Source organism: Acanthochromis polyacanthus, chromosome 7 (genome assembly GCF_021347895.1).
Source record: "Acanthochromis polyacanthus isolate Apoly-LR-REF ecotype Palm Island chromosome 7, KAUST_Apoly_ChrSc, whole genome shotgun sequence".
Taxonomy (NCBI): Eukaryota; Metazoa; Chordata; class Actinopteri; family Pomacentridae; genus Acanthochromis; species Acanthochromis polyacanthus.
In genome coordinates this window covers 5,929,080-5,946,294 of record NC_067119.1, presented here as the reverse complement: position 1 = coordinate 5,946,294, position 17,215 = coordinate 5,929,080, and the positions used below count along the sequence as shown (strand labels likewise).

At 38.0% G+C, this 17,215-nt stretch overlaps 1 protein-coding gene and 1 non-coding gene across 2 annotated transcripts in view; one reads left to right on the top strand and one right to left on the bottom strand.

Moving 5' to 3' along the window:
- LOC110962432 (protein unc-13 homolog B-like) overlaps positions 1–17,215 on the bottom strand; it is a 242,079-nt gene that overhangs the window by 17,058 nt on the left and 207,806 nt on the right. Inside the window, exon 34 of the mRNA XM_051950402.1 lies at positions 537–625. Within this exon, the coding sequence (XP_051806362.1) occupies positions 537–625 (89 nt within the window). The remainder of the gene's footprint in view (positions 1–536; positions 626–17,215) is intronic.
- trnat-agu (transfer RNA threonine (anticodon AGU)) lies at positions 3,939–4,012 on the top strand. The gene has a single exon. It is a non-coding gene; the product is annotated as a tRNA-Thr (tRNA).

The window sequence follows — 17,215 nt, the reverse complement described above, 5'->3', positions numbered from 1 at the left end:
AAAAATATTCTTAAATGACCGATTTCGGAAGCTGATTTGTCAAAATGATGAATTTTGAGTTTTAAAGAGTTTGCATGTTTTCAAGAGGTGCTGTGGCTTCGTTGGTTAAAGTGCCTGTCTAGTGAACAGGAGATCCTCGGTCCCAGCAGTGCCTTTTCAGGAAGCTTCACTTGTATCCTGGCACCTTCAGGATGCTTCATGTTGCTGGTTAAAGCATCAGTCCAATCATAAGTCTACAGCAATCTCGAGGAAAGCATCTTAGAGTGGACGGCTGTCACGTTAAACTACATGGTCATTACCGAAGCTAACATTTGCTGCTTTTTGGCTGCACACCAAAGAAGCTTTCGGAAGAACCCAAATCATAAGAGAGCTCACTTAGTGAAATAATAAAGACATCTTTGCTCATCAGATGTTCAGAAATAATCGATAAATGCATACAATTCTGTGCTCACTCCCTTTACTGTACGTCTGTGTTAAACATCAGGTTGAGATGCTGAAGGTTAGAGTAGTAACAGAAGTGTGTGTTTGTGTGTTACCTCTTGGCAAACATGGCGCTGAAGTTGTCAAGGACGGTGCTGAGTTTCACCTGCAGGTCATTGAGGATGTCGGCTGCCTCGACATCCAGCTGCAACACACAAAACAGCAGGAGGACAGAGGTGATGGCAGGTTTTTTAAAGCCTTTTGAATCAGCCTGCACTGAATTCTCCTCTTCTGGAGGCAGATTCAGTTATTTATTCTTGTTTTTGGCAAGCATTAACAGTGGTAAAACAACAAATGTAGCTCAGTAAATACCCACGGTTTTCATTTTAAGACAAGAAAGGAAATAAAGAAAGTTAAAGCACATGTGTACCGCATATTAAACACTATGAATAACTGTCTTAACACTGATTAACAAGCAAAAAATAACATCAAATGTTAGTGTGGTGTGAAATGCAAATAAAGTATTGACATTTACACAGAGATACTCACTGTCGCACAGTGTTTGCTCAATATTCTTTGGGTTTCTCTCTATAATATAACACTAAAATGTGCTGAGATGAATAATGTCGGTAAATGGCACTTTATGAATAAAACTAAATTAAACTGAAATGAGAAAATTCAAGCGGTTTTGTGTTTAAGCGGATTCTTCACAGATATTAAAGAGGGCGGTTGCAAAATACACTTGCTTTAAATTTAAACAACTGTAACCTTTACACCAACACAATTAAAAAATCTCAACTATTCTGAAGGGACTTTGTACAAAAGGGAGTGGAAAAACACTTTACAGTAACTGAACCTCGATCCATGTTAACTCAACTTTATTGCCTCCTTTATCTTCCTCAGGTGCTATATCTAAAGCTAGGGTAGGCAGGTTTTTGGGGGGCAAAAATTCAATAATAAAGTTTAAACATTTTGCAATTCAAGTGGTTTGAGATTAAACTAGACTCCTGCACACCCATGTTCTGTTTGTAGGCTTCAGAAAATCTAGGTTATAGGGGAAACAGATGCAAAAAATACAAGACGATAATTCTCATAAAAACCTTGAAAAAGAAGAGGAAACAAAAAAATGTCACCATTTATGGGAGGACCGCAGATAGAAGTCCATAAAAATGGCTTTTAATTAGGCAAATTTTAATTTTTGTTTCATATCAGCAGGCATCTGACATGTTTGTGCTGTCTGAAGGCAAATACAATTCGAAAATTTGGAAATTGCTAATAACCCTCCTGTTGTCTTTATTTATCGGCACCAAAAAAATATTGTTTCCTTGTGTGAAAAAAATCCAAAAATCAGCAAAAAAAAAATTCCCCAAAACCGTCAGGAAGAAAATTCAAAGTTTCCCTTAAAAAAATTTTTATTGAAAAAAAATCACCCCAAATTTGGAAAGAAAATTCTTGGAAATATTTTCAAAAAATGAACAAAAATCTTCCAAAAAAGTCCTATAAATATCTACAGTGACTACATATATATATATATATATATATATATATATATATATATATGTATGTATGTATCAGTAAAACTTCTAATATTTTCTTTAAGAACATTCACCATAAAATCAACCAAAATCCAGATTTTTTTGTGAATGTTCTGAAAGAAACATTTTCTTCTCACATTTCTTTTTTCCCCACTAAAAAATGATGAAAACATTGAAAATGTGGACATCAGAAGCAATTTTTTCCACATTTTCAAACTTTAAAATGGGTCAATTTGACCCACAGGACGACACGAGGGTTAAGTGTTACCATTTCCATGAACCTATTTCAATGCAATACTTCAAAATTCATGTAAAAAATAGTTATATAAAGGCAGTATAGATGGACAAGCTTTGATTTTCACACATCTGGGCATTAGAAGGTCACAGTCCAATTCCATTTCTCTATATTTGGTCTTTGCTTAGTACAAGTTCTGTAGAGCTGAATTGACTGGAAGCATGAAAAAATCCAATTCCAAAAGCATGTATCTTTCAGTGTAAGCTGTATTCCTGTACTGTAAACTGAAAAGTTTCCTGCAAACCACAATCAATATCACCATCTTCTGTTTGCAGCAGAATAAATATGTATGAAGCCGACGGTGGCGGAGGCTGAAAACATTGTGCAGCGCATCAGATCTGCTGCAGGAAGTGTGTTGAAACGACGACGAACAGTGTGTAACACCACGTTTGTGTCCTTGTAGGTGAGATGACACAGTGAGTCGGTGATGCATGTTGAGAATATTTTGCTGTGTGATGAAATGAGTGAATAAACGCCAACTAAAATGCAAATCGCAAAGATCGTGACCTCAGCAGTTTCTGCTGAGGAGAGTTCGTAGAGAAACCGTCTCATTTCAGCCTCTTCGAATTCATTCAACAGTCTGACAAGAGCTTCAAGCTGCTGTTTCCTGAAACTCAAGCAGGTCTTCAGAAATACACCACAACACGCCGAAGGATGAAGTAAAAACCTGTTTTTAGCGAGAGGATTTCCTCTTCACACTTCCCTTGAGTTAACCTGACTTCTCGAGAGTGGGAAGCTGAATGTGGCAAACATAATGACATAGAATAAACCTGATGGCTGATTTTTAAAGGAAAAATAAGGAGGAAGCTACTAAAATTAGCTGACTCCTAGACACTCAGGGTGTTAAAGAGAAATTCTGTTTCTGTGTTGGAGTTTTTGGTACCTGAGAAACCGGTGTTTAAGTGTTGATGAACTTCAAGGACTCCTCAGGTGAAAATATAGACAAAATTGTTGGTACCCTCAATGGTCACTGAAATAACTTGATTCTAGCAATAGTAATGATGAATGGAAATGAAAATCAGATATTGTTTTTGAATTGTGGTTCAGCAGTATGTCTGTGTAGATTCTCAGTTATCCAGGTCATGGTAATCAAAGAAGCTTCAGTAAAAATCAACTGGACTTTTCACCTTCATCCAAGAGGCTTCTTCGGCTCTGACTAGTCTGGAATTCCAGAATTCATAGTCACTTCAGCTCACATGGCCAATGCCCAATAATGACCAGGAGTCACATGTCTCAAAGTTTGAATAGTTGTGAAACCATTTGGTCCACCAACAACAACAGCAATCATGTTGATGAGCTGCCAGTTTACACAACAAATGATGTAAATCTGTGGTTCAACAGAATCATTTTAAAATACAAACTAATGAACCTGACCTGGACAAACATGATGGTACCCTGAATTTAATATTTTATTCCACAACCTTTTGAGGAAATCCCTGCAATCAAGTGACCTCTGAAACCGTCAATGAGACTTCTGCACATGTCCACAGGTACTTTGGACCACTCTGGTTTGAAGGGAGACAGCATGTTTAAGTTCCTCTTTAGCATCAGACTGGATCATCTGCAAGGACTCCCTGAGCTAAAATACACCACAGGCAGGCCTCTCCTTAAATCTTCTCAAAACCCGAGACCCATCAGTGAGTTTGAATTTAATCCAGTGTTTAATAAAAATTCATGACACACATGCGGGTGCTGTGGCTTAGTTGGTTAAAGCGCCTGTCTAGTAAACAGGAGATCCTGGGTTCAAATCCCAGCAGTACCTTTTCAGACAGTTGTACTTATGTCCTGACATCTGCAAGAAGTGTTATGCTTCTGGTTAACGCATCTGATATCCAATCCTATTATCGACTATGGCAATGAGATAAAGAAGCACCTCAGACTGGACGGTCAAACTCAACTGACATGTTGTACGACAAAACTACATCATTTTTTAACCACAAGAAACTGTAAAAACAATCATCAGATGTTCACCTTTCAGAAAGTCTGTGTAGTCTATGACATGTAATGTACAGTTCTGTCTGGAAAAGTAGCCAAGAATAAGCACAAATTCAAAATTTTCATAAGTCATTTTTTTCACAGAGCAGATAAAAGATAAGTGTGGAAGGAGCAACAGAATAACAACAGAATAAATGCAGCAAGGCTTCCAAATGGCAAAAAGAAGAGCAGGTTGTCAGAAGATATATTCATATATTCATACAAGAAATTCAACTTTTGGTTGTGTCTGTTTTATGATTCATGACATTATAAATGTTTCTGAGTTGTATCTACTTCTAGTCATGGTTGAGAGGTGCGAGACTTCATATTGCAGTGAAAAATGAACCCATGGTAAATAAAAATGTGTCAAGAGCACAAAACACCCAGAAACAGCTTGAAGTTCAGAGTGTTAATGAACTGATTGAATTGTATATTTCTGAACCTGTGGCCCACGGTCTGTCCTCATCAGCTCTGTAGGCAAACCAGACATGAATCAGCTTAAAAATAAAATAATATTTGAACAAATAACATACCTGAGACAGAGAAAACTGTGGGGGAAACTGCCAGACTTAACAGAGAGTTTTATGCTTTTGGAACTGTTTTTTCAATAACGAAATCTAACGTTGAAGAGTAAATCTGTCCCTATTACATGTTTTCTATGTTGTTTCAGCCTTATAAGTTATTTTCTTACAGTTTCCCATGGCTTGTAATTGGAGGCGTGTATCTTGCATGTGAACAAACTTCACAAATATCTTTCAACCGGTAAATCCAAACACAATTTTGATGAAGCAGCATTTAAACCCCAGCTTGGCTGCGTATTCACACCTGAATCATTTGGCTTTCACATCGTAATCTTATTGTGTCGGTCAATCTCTGCACTCAGCAAAAGTTTGCTAGTTCTTTTCTGAAAGCTATGCTTAACCAAGTTCCTCCCTGTGCTTCAAGTTCGAGGTACCTAAGTCACTTAAACCTAAGTTTATTGATCTCTGCCTCGACTTAAAACCCAATATCCAGCTAAAGAACCCCAAGCTCAGCTCTCTAGTTACTTGGTAAACCCAATACCTCTGACAATTTGCATTCATCCATGCAAAGACGTCTGATTTTAGCGCCCAGGAATTCACCTCCAGGGCCAGTGTTAGACCGGTGTTATACTTTTCATGTCTGTGAAGTTTTATGTTGACACGTCCTCATGCTGCCCACCTATTGTTTGGGAATCTACACAATAAAGGGAACTGTGTTCATGTTTGGCAGTAGTAGTGTGTATACATGAAATAGATAGATATGATGTCCTGTACATGTATAGAAGCAAGACCTCCCGTAGACTAGAAAAGGAGTAACAACTAGACTTAAACCACCCTCACCATTACCAAAAGACTCTTGCAATAATGTGATCTACAAACATTGCTATCAATTAGCATTTAACACGAAATTATGCAAAAATCAAATTGCCAAACTAAGTTGAAATTGGTCACTCTCTGCTTCAAAAGTAAACATTTTGCAACGTACTGCACACGTTACATCTCTGCACTCTGCCATTTTAACACATAAAAGGTAGGATTTTAACGTTCTGCGTCCATGAAAGATCCACACTGGTGTTTTTATGTAACATCTGCAGGACTAAGTGCACAGACCTGGTTTGAATCGACTCACCTTTCTTCTGTTGACACTCTTAGAGCGACTCAGACATTCATCATCCTTAGGGGAGTCTGGTTAATGTCATTCAACATCGCTTTGGCAACGAGCGAACGTCTACTCGGGCAGCATGACTGAATGGCAGCGTGGATGCACGGGGCTTTTAAGGCTAGACACACTCCACAACAATCCACCCTTTCATTTGCCAGTTTCTATAAAAAGACTGAAACTACAAAGTGCAGCTCCGGCCATGCAGCCTGCAGGGAAAAATGGCCTTGAGGAGGCTGCTAAAAGACCTTGGCAAACCTGTGAAACATGGCCCGAGGGCTGCATCTCGTTAGTATGTGCACCACGTGTTGCGCCAGTCAAGTGGTTGGACGACTACAAGAGAAGGCACTGCAAAGAGTCTTGGTGGGAAGTGTGCCATCGATAACTGTGGAAGTGTGTTATTAGCTAGAAGACACTGGGCAAACTGCCATAACATATAATTGGACTAAAGCAGGGCCATGACTTTCAAGTGACAGCATTTTAGCTTCCCGCATTTTAACTGAGAAACGTTGCAGAGAGCGAAGAGACCTGCTCTCTCCGCCCCGTAACAACAAATGCGCTCTTGGTCTGGATCCAACAAGGCAATGCTAAGCTGTGTTTATGGAAACGTCAAGTGTTGAGTCTAATAAAACATCTTTATGGGTATAAGAAGATGACCGTGCACATGAGGTGTCCTCGAAAAACACAGAACAACAATCCTTTCAATTATTAGACAGGATGATTAATCAACAGCAGTGGGAGTGTCACGCTTCACAGCTGAAATAGTAGATGGAGAACATAGCTTGTAATCGGGATCCTAATTAGGACCTTTATTCTTCAACTTATGTTTCACTTCCTGTTTGGTGAGGTGTGGGTACCATTTGCTTCAGTTTGGGAAAATATCATGGTTTGAGTCATACTTTCACAATGGTAACTACTTGTTATAGGCTTTTTTCAGTTTAGACATCCAAATAATAAAGAAAATATCACAGTTTGGGTTAAAATACGATCCTTTTACAACATGTTTGAAGCTTCGATTCCATTTTCTGGATTGATAAGTTCCATCCCGTTTAACAGATGATTGGTTGGTTGGAAAAAAGTAACGATAAAGCAATAAAATTAACGGCAAAGACAGGTTGATTTGAAGTGTATTTGTGATATGTTCCCTCAAAACCGAAGAAAGAATGCAGTTTGTACAGGAATGACATTTTTTGGGAGAAAGGGCTGTTTGTTAGTTAGCTACAGCCACCAATACATCCAATAACTACCTACATCTTGTTCCGTATGTGTGAGTAAGAGTGCATAAAGGACTTTAGCCTGTTGTTAAACCACTATTTCCACTTCGATCCAAGCTAAAGACACACAACCTAATGCATAAATGACTTATTTTGGAGCTTCTGGGGGATCTTTAGCTCGGCTAGCAGTTTCTACCTTGTGTTTGCTAAGCTAAGCAAATAAGTGTTTTCAAGGTAAAACAGCAAAATTTAACCTGTAAAACTGTGCACCTGTAAAATCTGCACTGTATACGTGTGATATGTTTTGTATTTTTGCCCCACTTTGTCACGTTTCTGGTTAAATGTCTGTCAGACTCCAAAAGCCCACCTCTGAGCTAACGCTAAGCAGTTAGCATAATGCTACATTATGCTAAGTGAGTGACTGTTATTCATAGATAATGAGTTTTTCAATCATGCGGCCTTAAGCATCGCACATTTGTACAAATAAATATCATTAACAAAATATGTGACATGTTTTTTAATGCCATCATGCACAGTTCTGTTTGTTTTCGCAATAATTCCCCCAACACATTTAGTTTCTATGTTGTACATTAACTATAAAATCTATCTCCTATATAAAAATAGAAGCTTCAGAAGTACTGCAAATTCTCACTTCGCCTGCTGTAATTCTTCAGGACTTTTGAGAACACAGAAAGTGAGCGACTAAAGAAAATTGGTTTTAAGACGAAAAAAAAGCCTCACAATCTCCTCACAGCTTGAAATTAGAGGTGTCCTTTACAGGTAAGGAGTGTTAGTGCAGCCGTCTACCAAAATTACTGTACCTTCTTTGTGGCAGCGGTGGCCTCAGTCTTCACGGAAAGACACAAAGGAAAGAAAACACAAAAAAGAAAAAAGTAAAATCACACAATAACACGCAGGACGGGACTTTTATAAACAAAAATTAACACGACACACACACAGAGGGCTGCTGTATACTATGGTATAGAGCGGGTAAAAATAGTGCGAGGGTTTATTTTGGGTGGGTTTTTGTGTTATTGTCTGGCGGATTGGGTAGAGGTGAGTGGGTGATTTTAATAAAAGCTTTTTGTTTATTGCTTCTGGTTTATTGGGAAGCTACAGGACAACAGGGAACAACGACGTCACCGCACAAGTCCAATGTTTCACTGCTGCACGACGTTTTTATCATCCGGCAGCTCACATGATAAATGATCACAAAGTTCACAATCACTGCATGACGCTTATCTATAGCCTTATTGTTCATTTCTCGTGTTAAAGAACGCTCAGACTTTGAGAAGCAGCTGCTGTGTGAGGATCATTGCTCACTCGCTGCTGAGTTTGATGCACGATGAGAGCAGAATCGTCATTTTTGACTTCATGTTTATGTATGAAATGTGTCAATAAAAGCAAGTTTGTCAACATCTCATCCATCTGTAATCGATACTTTATGTCAGTTGGTGGTGATCTGGTGAAATTTGATCAGTACTTCTTTTTTGTTAAATTAGTACTTCTAATTTAACAAAAAATGAAAGATAAATGCATGAAAAAAAGGAAATATTAAAGCAAAGTATAATATTATCTTGAAATTTTGCACAGTATCTCCTAAATGTGCATTTTTTTAAACTGGCTTTTGAAAAATTGCACTAAAAAGTCACAATGTTTGTTTTATTCTACTAATGTGCCTTTTTAAAAAACTTTATTGCTCAATTTATTTGTACATCTTCAATTTATTTGTGTCTGCTCAGCTTTACTGTAGTTTACTGCAGAGTGTAATTATTAGTAATAATAATAATATCATAATAAATTTTCAACTAATCATGTATTGTTTTTGTTTTTAAACTCTAAATTATGCCAAAAATATACAAAAAGATCCAATCAGAGTCTACATTTTTGTCCTGTTTAGGGACTAAATTCAGGGAAAGCATTTAAAAGGTGAAGCAGAGGAAAAAGGTCTACAGAGGAAAAGGGTTCCAGGGCATACAGACCTTGTTTACTTCCTCCTTTGACTGGTGAGAAGGAAAAATAAAGCATCAGAAACCTGTTGACTAAAACCAAATGTTCACCATTTTCAATAAGTTGATAAGTTATCGTATCTTACATTTTTAGTTATCGTATATTATATTTATCTATGCAAAGAGAAATTATCAGCTTGTTGAGAAAATTTCCAACAAACTACATAAGAACAAAATAAATTAACTAAGCTTGAAGAGAAAAGTGCCCTAAACTGAGTCAAGCTGAGCTTTTTCAGTCAAATCAAGTGCTTTGGTGGAAGTGAAGGATTCTGGGAAGAAGTTCATACAAAAACAGTTGAACTCAGAAGTTACATTTGTACCTGATGTGCTCAGGTGCATTTAAATGATTAAACTCGATCTGTTCACATGTCTCTTGACAGCTATTAAATGTTGTGTAACACCTGTTAAAGTGGCCAAATATATATATATTTTGCTTTAGCTGCACTGTAAAATTGTTATAATGGCAATTTGTACAAACACTGCACTGGTATCTGACATAATTTGTCTTTTTTTAAAATTACAGTTAATAACTAGTAGCATCGCAGAAAAAAAGTTGCTATTAGCATGCCTAATTCTTAAAAAAACAGGCCAAAAGTAATGTAAACAATGTCATACCTAACCTCACAGTTTTTAGTCATAAGTTAAAAAAAAGTCAAGCTCTTAAATTAAAAATTGTTCGATGTTATTTCTTTTATGAGGCACGTATTTTCCATAAAAGCATGTTATGTAAGTCATAACTTTTATTTAAATATTTTGACCTAATTTTGTATTTTTATTTAAAAATCTGCATCTCTACAAACAGTTCTTCATTTTTTTGCACCATTTTTTGCACTATAAATGAGCAAAAATATTTCAAAAAATGTACCGATATTTGCTGTTATTTGAAAGAAAAAACAAGCTATTAAGTGGTTAAATGATTCTTTTAATGTCCAGATCAAAAACAAACGGTAATTTGCACTTTTACAAGGTGTAATCATAAAATAGCACTGTTTTACTGTGTACAAATCAGCTAAAAAAAATAATTATGACAGAAATTTGCTGTGTTTTTGCTTTGTTTGTAAAGCTTCTGAACATATTTTTTCTGGTGCCCTTGCTGCTAGATTATCATAATTTTAAATTTACAGTATAAATAACATATAAGTTGATAAACTAAAACCATTTTGAAACATTTGTTCTGACTCTACAGTCTGTAATTCCTCTCTTTTTTTTTTATTCACAGAGCTACAAGCTTTCCTTCCTGCTCCTCAGATTCTAATGTTTTCTGCTTGGCTTTAGTTAGATTTAGATCAGTCACTACAACCAAATGCATCATTAAGATGAGAAACAGCTATTTGAATTCTGAATGCAGGACAAACTGGAGAAGGATTCATATTGTTGGACGTTTTATCAATGCTGCCACACAAGATTTCAAATTCTACAAATCCTCGCTGGCTGATCATTTGCACATTTTGTTTGACTTTGTTCCAAACACCCACCTCTTTGCTCTTAGTGTCCTCCTTTGGGCAAAGACAAGAAAAAGAAACATTTGAAAAGAAAACCATTAATCTGCCTTTTTTTTCTTGCACAAAGAACCAAAAATATGTACTGAATTGTAGCTACAATGATGTAAATAAATGAGGATGATCATCTGGACTGAAAGGTTCGGAGGGGGAACGAGAGCAGCTCTGAATGAATTTAGAAGAAAATAGAAGCTTTTAAGCGGAGGGAGGAGGTGAAGGGCAAAACAAACAAACAACCGACCTGCTTCTCTTTGTCTTTCTTTTCAGCCTGCAAGGACACACATTTGTGAGCGTTTAGATGCCAGGCACACACACAGAAACATCCACGAAAAACAACATCCTGACACTGCAGAAGACACCGTGTTGGGTTCATCGTCCTCGTTAGCCTCCTCACATATTAATAGACCTGATTGTGGCTTACAGCTTTACAGATCCTCCTCTGACGCACTAAAGAGCTACAAGAATCCAAACCTTAAGATGCCGTCCAAACAAGCATTACCATTATTTCGACCGCTTTGATCGGATCATTAAAAGCAGACTCGCGGACCGTCGACCCCTCTGGGATTTCGACGCACTTCAACGTGTAGAGCTGCAGTTTATCCTCCCAAACACCAAATCGCTTCACTAATTACAGCCTCCCTCTGAGCTTGAAGGTGTCCTAATGTGAGGATAGTTGAAAAGAGAAAAAACCTGCAGACTCTTGGGTCTTCGTGGCACATAATTGGACGCCAGCGTGGACTGAGAACTGTGCAGTTTGGAAAAACAAAGTAAAGTTTATTGACTTTACTTTGTTGTCGTGTCGAAGATAAATCCGTCCTTCGCTCACCTTAGCCACAGCGCTAACCCTCTGTCAGACTAGGGGACATGTCAGGACACACTTTATTTGACTTTCTGCAGTTTTCTCTCTGTCGGGTCTATTCTGAACAGCCAATACTCTTCACAACGAGGGCGCTTTTAATTATTAACCCTAACATCCATCCTGAAAAAGGACACAACCTCCTGCCTCCTCTAATTTACTTCAACTACTTTCACAGATTAGTTTTTGTAATGGCCATTGATTTCCCTTCAGTGCAAAGTGTCAGCCTTATTTTCAAACTTCTTAGTTTCATCAGGTTAATATCAAGATAATTATGGTTCAAACTGGAGAGCAGAACTTTGTTGATTAAATTCATCAACACTTGGTAAATCTCTCTAGTTTTAAATCTAATATATGTGACAACATTCCTGCACATTTTGAACACTGATTTGGAGTCATGTTTCTGACTGTAAGTCTGTATTTACTCTTTAAGCTCTGTTTTTGGTCTCCACCAACTCCTGAGGGAAACACCTGGATATTTAGCGGTCTGTCTGCAGGTAGTGTACAGAGGCTTTTAAAAAGTTGTTTTGCTATAAAAAGCTGTCTGCTGCAGCTGAAAAGACTCCTACGAGAGCACTAAATGTGAAATCCAACAGCCCTGCTGCAGGTCAGATGGAAAAAGAAGTCAGAACTTGTTATGAAACTTTCTAATGTTTAGGAGAGCTGCGGATTTCATTTTTCACCATGAGCTACTTTTCACATGATTTTCACGTCTAAACTTTAGCTATCTTACACATGCACAATAGCAATAAAAAGTTGTTTACCTATTTTCAAATCAGAGGCAACAATTTTACCCTCAGAGTCAGTCTTCTCAGTCGCACACAGTCAACCATTCACACATAAACACGTCTAAATTACTAAAAATTATGATTAGTTTCCATGGACACAGCTCCAAACACACCTTTTCCTTCTTGGAGTGGGACTAGAAAGCCGTGAAAAGAGGAAAGAAAAAGACAAATGACAGAAATGCCCGTGAAATCAAAAGAAACAGCATTTATCTTTGACTGCCAAATTATTCTTTTAAAGGCTCACCTTCTCCTTGTCAAGCTTTAGAACAAAAGAAAGGAATAAAATGAAATACGGTTAAAAAGAAAAATGACAGAAAACAACAAATAAAGGTGTGGGGAAACAAGAAATGAATGAAAACACGAGCACTCAAACACTCATAGACACTCTCACGCTGGGTTTAGTCGACCACATGTGAGGACTTCAGTGAGTCTGAGAGAGGAGAGGTTAGTTATGGAGAAACTGGAGCGACCATATTGTAAAGAAACCAAACCTTCTCCTCCTCCTCACTGTCATCATAGGATGAGGAATCGTCCTACAGAAGCACAGACGAGAAATAACTACTTTCAGCACAACAAAGACACACAAAACCCCCAGAAAATTCACCATTCACACCTCTAATTCCTCAAAAACACACAAGTTTCTGGATGAATTATCTGCTCTGAGGTTAAAAGGAGGATTATAACTTGATGCACAAATGTTTCCTGTGTTTCAACCAGGAACACTCTTTGTTGTCGGCTTGTTTTGAACAGAGAAAACACGCCGTTTAGTTTTCTCAGCAGCTACACAAGAGATCTGCATTTTCTTTTCAGTACTAAGAGTTAAAAATATCTCAAGTTTTTGCTTCAACCTTCAACCAGACTTTCAATCTTCTCAGATTTACAGCAGGAGCTGTGCAGCACCCAGAACTTCCCCCGAGCATCTTCTTTAGATGAAAAGAAGATGTTTGGTGGAAACGGGCTTTTAATGTAAAAGCAAGAAGCTGTCTGCGTCGTCGTCAAGTGACAAACGCTGGACGGTTTTTATTAGCAGACAGAAAAAGTGGCAGAACTGAGAGTGCATCGGGTTCAAACGCTACTTGTCTCGTCTGAAAAACAGCCACAGCAATACAGTCGGTGGGCGTCACGCTCTGTATTGGAAATATGTTAAACCGTGGCGTCCGAATCAAATTAAAAACAAATTCAATATAAATTATTCGAGTCAGTGCCAAAACTCCATCCACAGTTTAATTTGGGATGTTGCTGGAATAAATCAGCTTAATATTCTTTGAATACTCTGCATAGAATCGATACCCAAACCTGAACAACGCTTAGACAGTGCAAAAATGAAGCAAGAATACATCGTTCTGCATACCAAGGAGGCTTAAATGCATCTTATTTTACAGACTGAATTCAAAAACTGAATGTTGGAACAAATTCTCTGCATAAAGGAAGTTAAAAAGTAAAGTTTCCTCTAACATTATCTCGGTTTTGTGGTCTACTTTTCCTACTTTTCCTGTAATTAAAATCAAAACAAACAAATCAACCCTCACTGTGTAGATTGGTACACCTGCAGCTCATTACTGTAATAAGAATCTACCGCATTTGGGTGAAAACTACACACAGTAGAGTCTAATTCACAAATACAGCACGACACAAAACACACAAAGGCCTGATTTCAATGCATTTCAATGCATTAGCCCATATGCACTGGGCCTGACCAACCAACCTTTTTCTCCTTTTCTTTGTTGTCAACCTGAGAGTTAAAGCAAAGCAAATAGGAAAGTACAAGGTGGTAAGAAGGTGACAAAATATAAATACAGTAAGCAAGCCATGTGGCAAAAAACAAGCTGTAAAATGTGGCACTTATAACTGGCAATGAAGGAAAATATAGGCTCAGATAACCTACATCACAATCCAATAATCAAAAAGTCACTCATTTCAAAGTGAGCCGACTAACTGAAGGCTGATCTGAAACTCAACACCACCTACTGAGCCCAAACATACATATTTTAACTGTATTTTAGTGCAAAAACAATGGAACTGCCCATTAAAACACAACTTTGAAAAGCGACTTTAATGTTTGAAAATAATTTCTCTGTGTAAATATGTGTCCAAGTTCCATCTGAGGCTGATATGAGGCTTTAGTTGTCCAAGTTAGACAAGTACAGAATTTTATAATAGAAAAACTGGAAACAAGTTGGAACATATCCACTTGTTCGATGCCTCACGCCGACTCTGGCATCACGTAGCGTCCTTCAGCTGTCACTTTGACAGAAAAAGATGTTGCTCAGAGAGCAGTGAAAGCAGAAACTCAAAGCGCTCTGGCATGTTTGAAGAGGAATCACTTGGGATGGACGACGACAGCGGTGACAACAGATCCCTTAGTCGGAGCTCCTCGGAGAGTTTCCCTCTCCGTGTGCTGGTGCCTCTAAAACGTCAGGAAAATGCAGCGGACCTCTGTTTGATTAAAGTACCACAGAAGATCAAATACTCAGAGAGCTTCACTGTAGTCAGGGGTGCATCACCGCGATAGATACCTGTGTGCTGGGGCACTTTATGTCAGTAAAGTGTAGAAGTTACGGAAGACAGATGGAGATTTAAACATCAAAAGGTAGGAGACGGATGCAGAGGATTGGATGTGTATCGACTTTGATGCTATGGTGGTCCTTGGTGGTCTTTCTGTGTAGTCTTGTTCTTGCAACTCCTTCAGTGCAGTCATAGGTGTCTTGGTGTGTCTAAGGGCACTGTGTGAAATAGAGAAACTCTGGACTCTGGACTGAACAGGATCCTTGCTGAGATGGAACCAGAAGTCTTCATGTTTGATGTTGAAGCCAGAAAGTGACCAAACAAGAAGAATCTGATCGGGTGGTCCAGGTGGTGCAGTATGTTGTCCAATAACTGCAAAGTTGGGAATTCAGACCCTGACAGCTCCAAAGGAGTTCTAGGGCAAAACTCTGAACCCCAAGTTTAACTCAATGCCATGAAAGCACCCTGAGAACCCAGCAAAAGTAAAAATGCACTATTTAATTGAGGATCATTTATGATTCACATAATTTGTCAGACTAATGGAGCCTCATATTTGCCTCAGATAAACTTTGGAATGAATTTTTAAGTGGAAAACACATTGAGTATGAATCCGATTAATCAATGTAAATGAGAGATGTCATTTTTGCAACTATTTCAGATTTGTTGTTGTCTAATGGTGAAATTCCCTCTTTGTCTTGAACTTTTTGGGTATATTTTGTCATGAATTAATGAGGAAGGTTGACACACTGATTGTAGTTAGGTCCACTGACAATAGTCCGTGCGGGTTTAAACCTCCACACCAAATGCTACACAAACTGATGGTTGCGCCTCAAAGCAATGGGCAGTTTGAGATTCTATTTGAACAGCATCACAGCTCATTAGATCAGATTTATTTGTCATTTTTCAGAGAAAAAATGACAAATAAATGAGTACATGATTGCTGTTTTCAGACATATTCAGTGTAACTTCAAGTCTTTATCATCTGAGCACAGATTTAAAAAAAACTCTACAAAGTACAAACTGCTTAATTTTGCTGCTAAATATAATAAAAATATCAATTAGATAAAAATATTTTTTGATCAGGACATTATGCACAGTTTTGTCCTGCTTGTTCGGAGATAACATGCAAACTAACAAATTTTTCTGAAATTTTATTTTATTTTTTTTAAATGATTAGATCTGGAAAATAACAACTAGAAAGACAGTTAATAATTTTATTTTATTTTTTTACAGTGCAGTTTAGCTACATAGGAATGTCATTTTTGGGTGGAGAGTTCACGGTTCATTCTAGATTTCCATTAAATTATCCCAATGCATTTAGAAAATTGGGGATAATTTCACACATTGAGGCTTTCAGACCAATTTCTGTCACCACATCCACCGATTTTAAATGTCAGACGGAAAATATCCTCCTTTAGAAACTTCATCTATAACAAAGAAGCCTCACAGTTGGTCGTCCGACACCAGCGTTAATATCTTCACTAAAACGTCCCATTTAGCATCTGCTAAGATAACGGTAAGTTTAGCCATTAACCGGCTCCGCTACGCTTTATATTCCCTCACCCTCTGCTTTAAAATCTGACGTTATCCTCTACTCCGACTCCCCCACAGTCAGCTGACAGACAAAAGCGTCTGAAGAAGTCACTTAGTGGCGGCTAAATACTAGTTTTTATACACTATCAAATTCAATTATCTGGCAGCCCACTGTCTAGTCTATTAAGTGCTCACTGGAGGAGGGCGGTCTGCGCTCGAGCACAGCTGTAAATGTGTTAAGAGCTTCACCAGCATGTGGTACCAAAAGGCTTTATGGGTATTTTTTTACATCACGTCCACGGAGGGATCTATCAGCTGTGTTTAGGAGGCAGCAGATGGGAAACAACCAGTTCATAAAAAGCAATTTGTGGATGTATTAATTCTCTGATGTTGCACAATTTATGTTTAAAAGTTTCTCCTAAAGCTGAAAACTTCATTCTCAAATCAGTTTCTTCCTCTGACTCATGGGATCCTGCATGCAGACATGATTATCTGACAAAGAGAGGATAGTTTCAGCTCGTTCACACAGGAGTCTGAAGTGATTTGAGCCTTTGTCTCCCTTCACGTCAATATTAATTCAAGGACAGTTGTTGAGGACTATGAGGTTCAATAAATCTCACACTAATGTATGATAACAGTAACGCAGCTGTGACTTTCTGCCCGCCAAAGTAACTCCAAATGACAATAACTGCCAATTATTTAGATTACAAACACACTGAAAATACGGCAGCTGCAAAAGGAGAAAGACACAGGACCTCTAGCTGCACGACTGGTCGGCTTTCAGTGCAAAGAATTCAGAAATAATGAGACGAACGAAAATAAAATGTGGTGAAATCTCCAAAAACATCTCAGATTGAAGAAAGATATCATGTTTTTTTCCGTCTTACCTCAGATCCCTCTGAGTCTG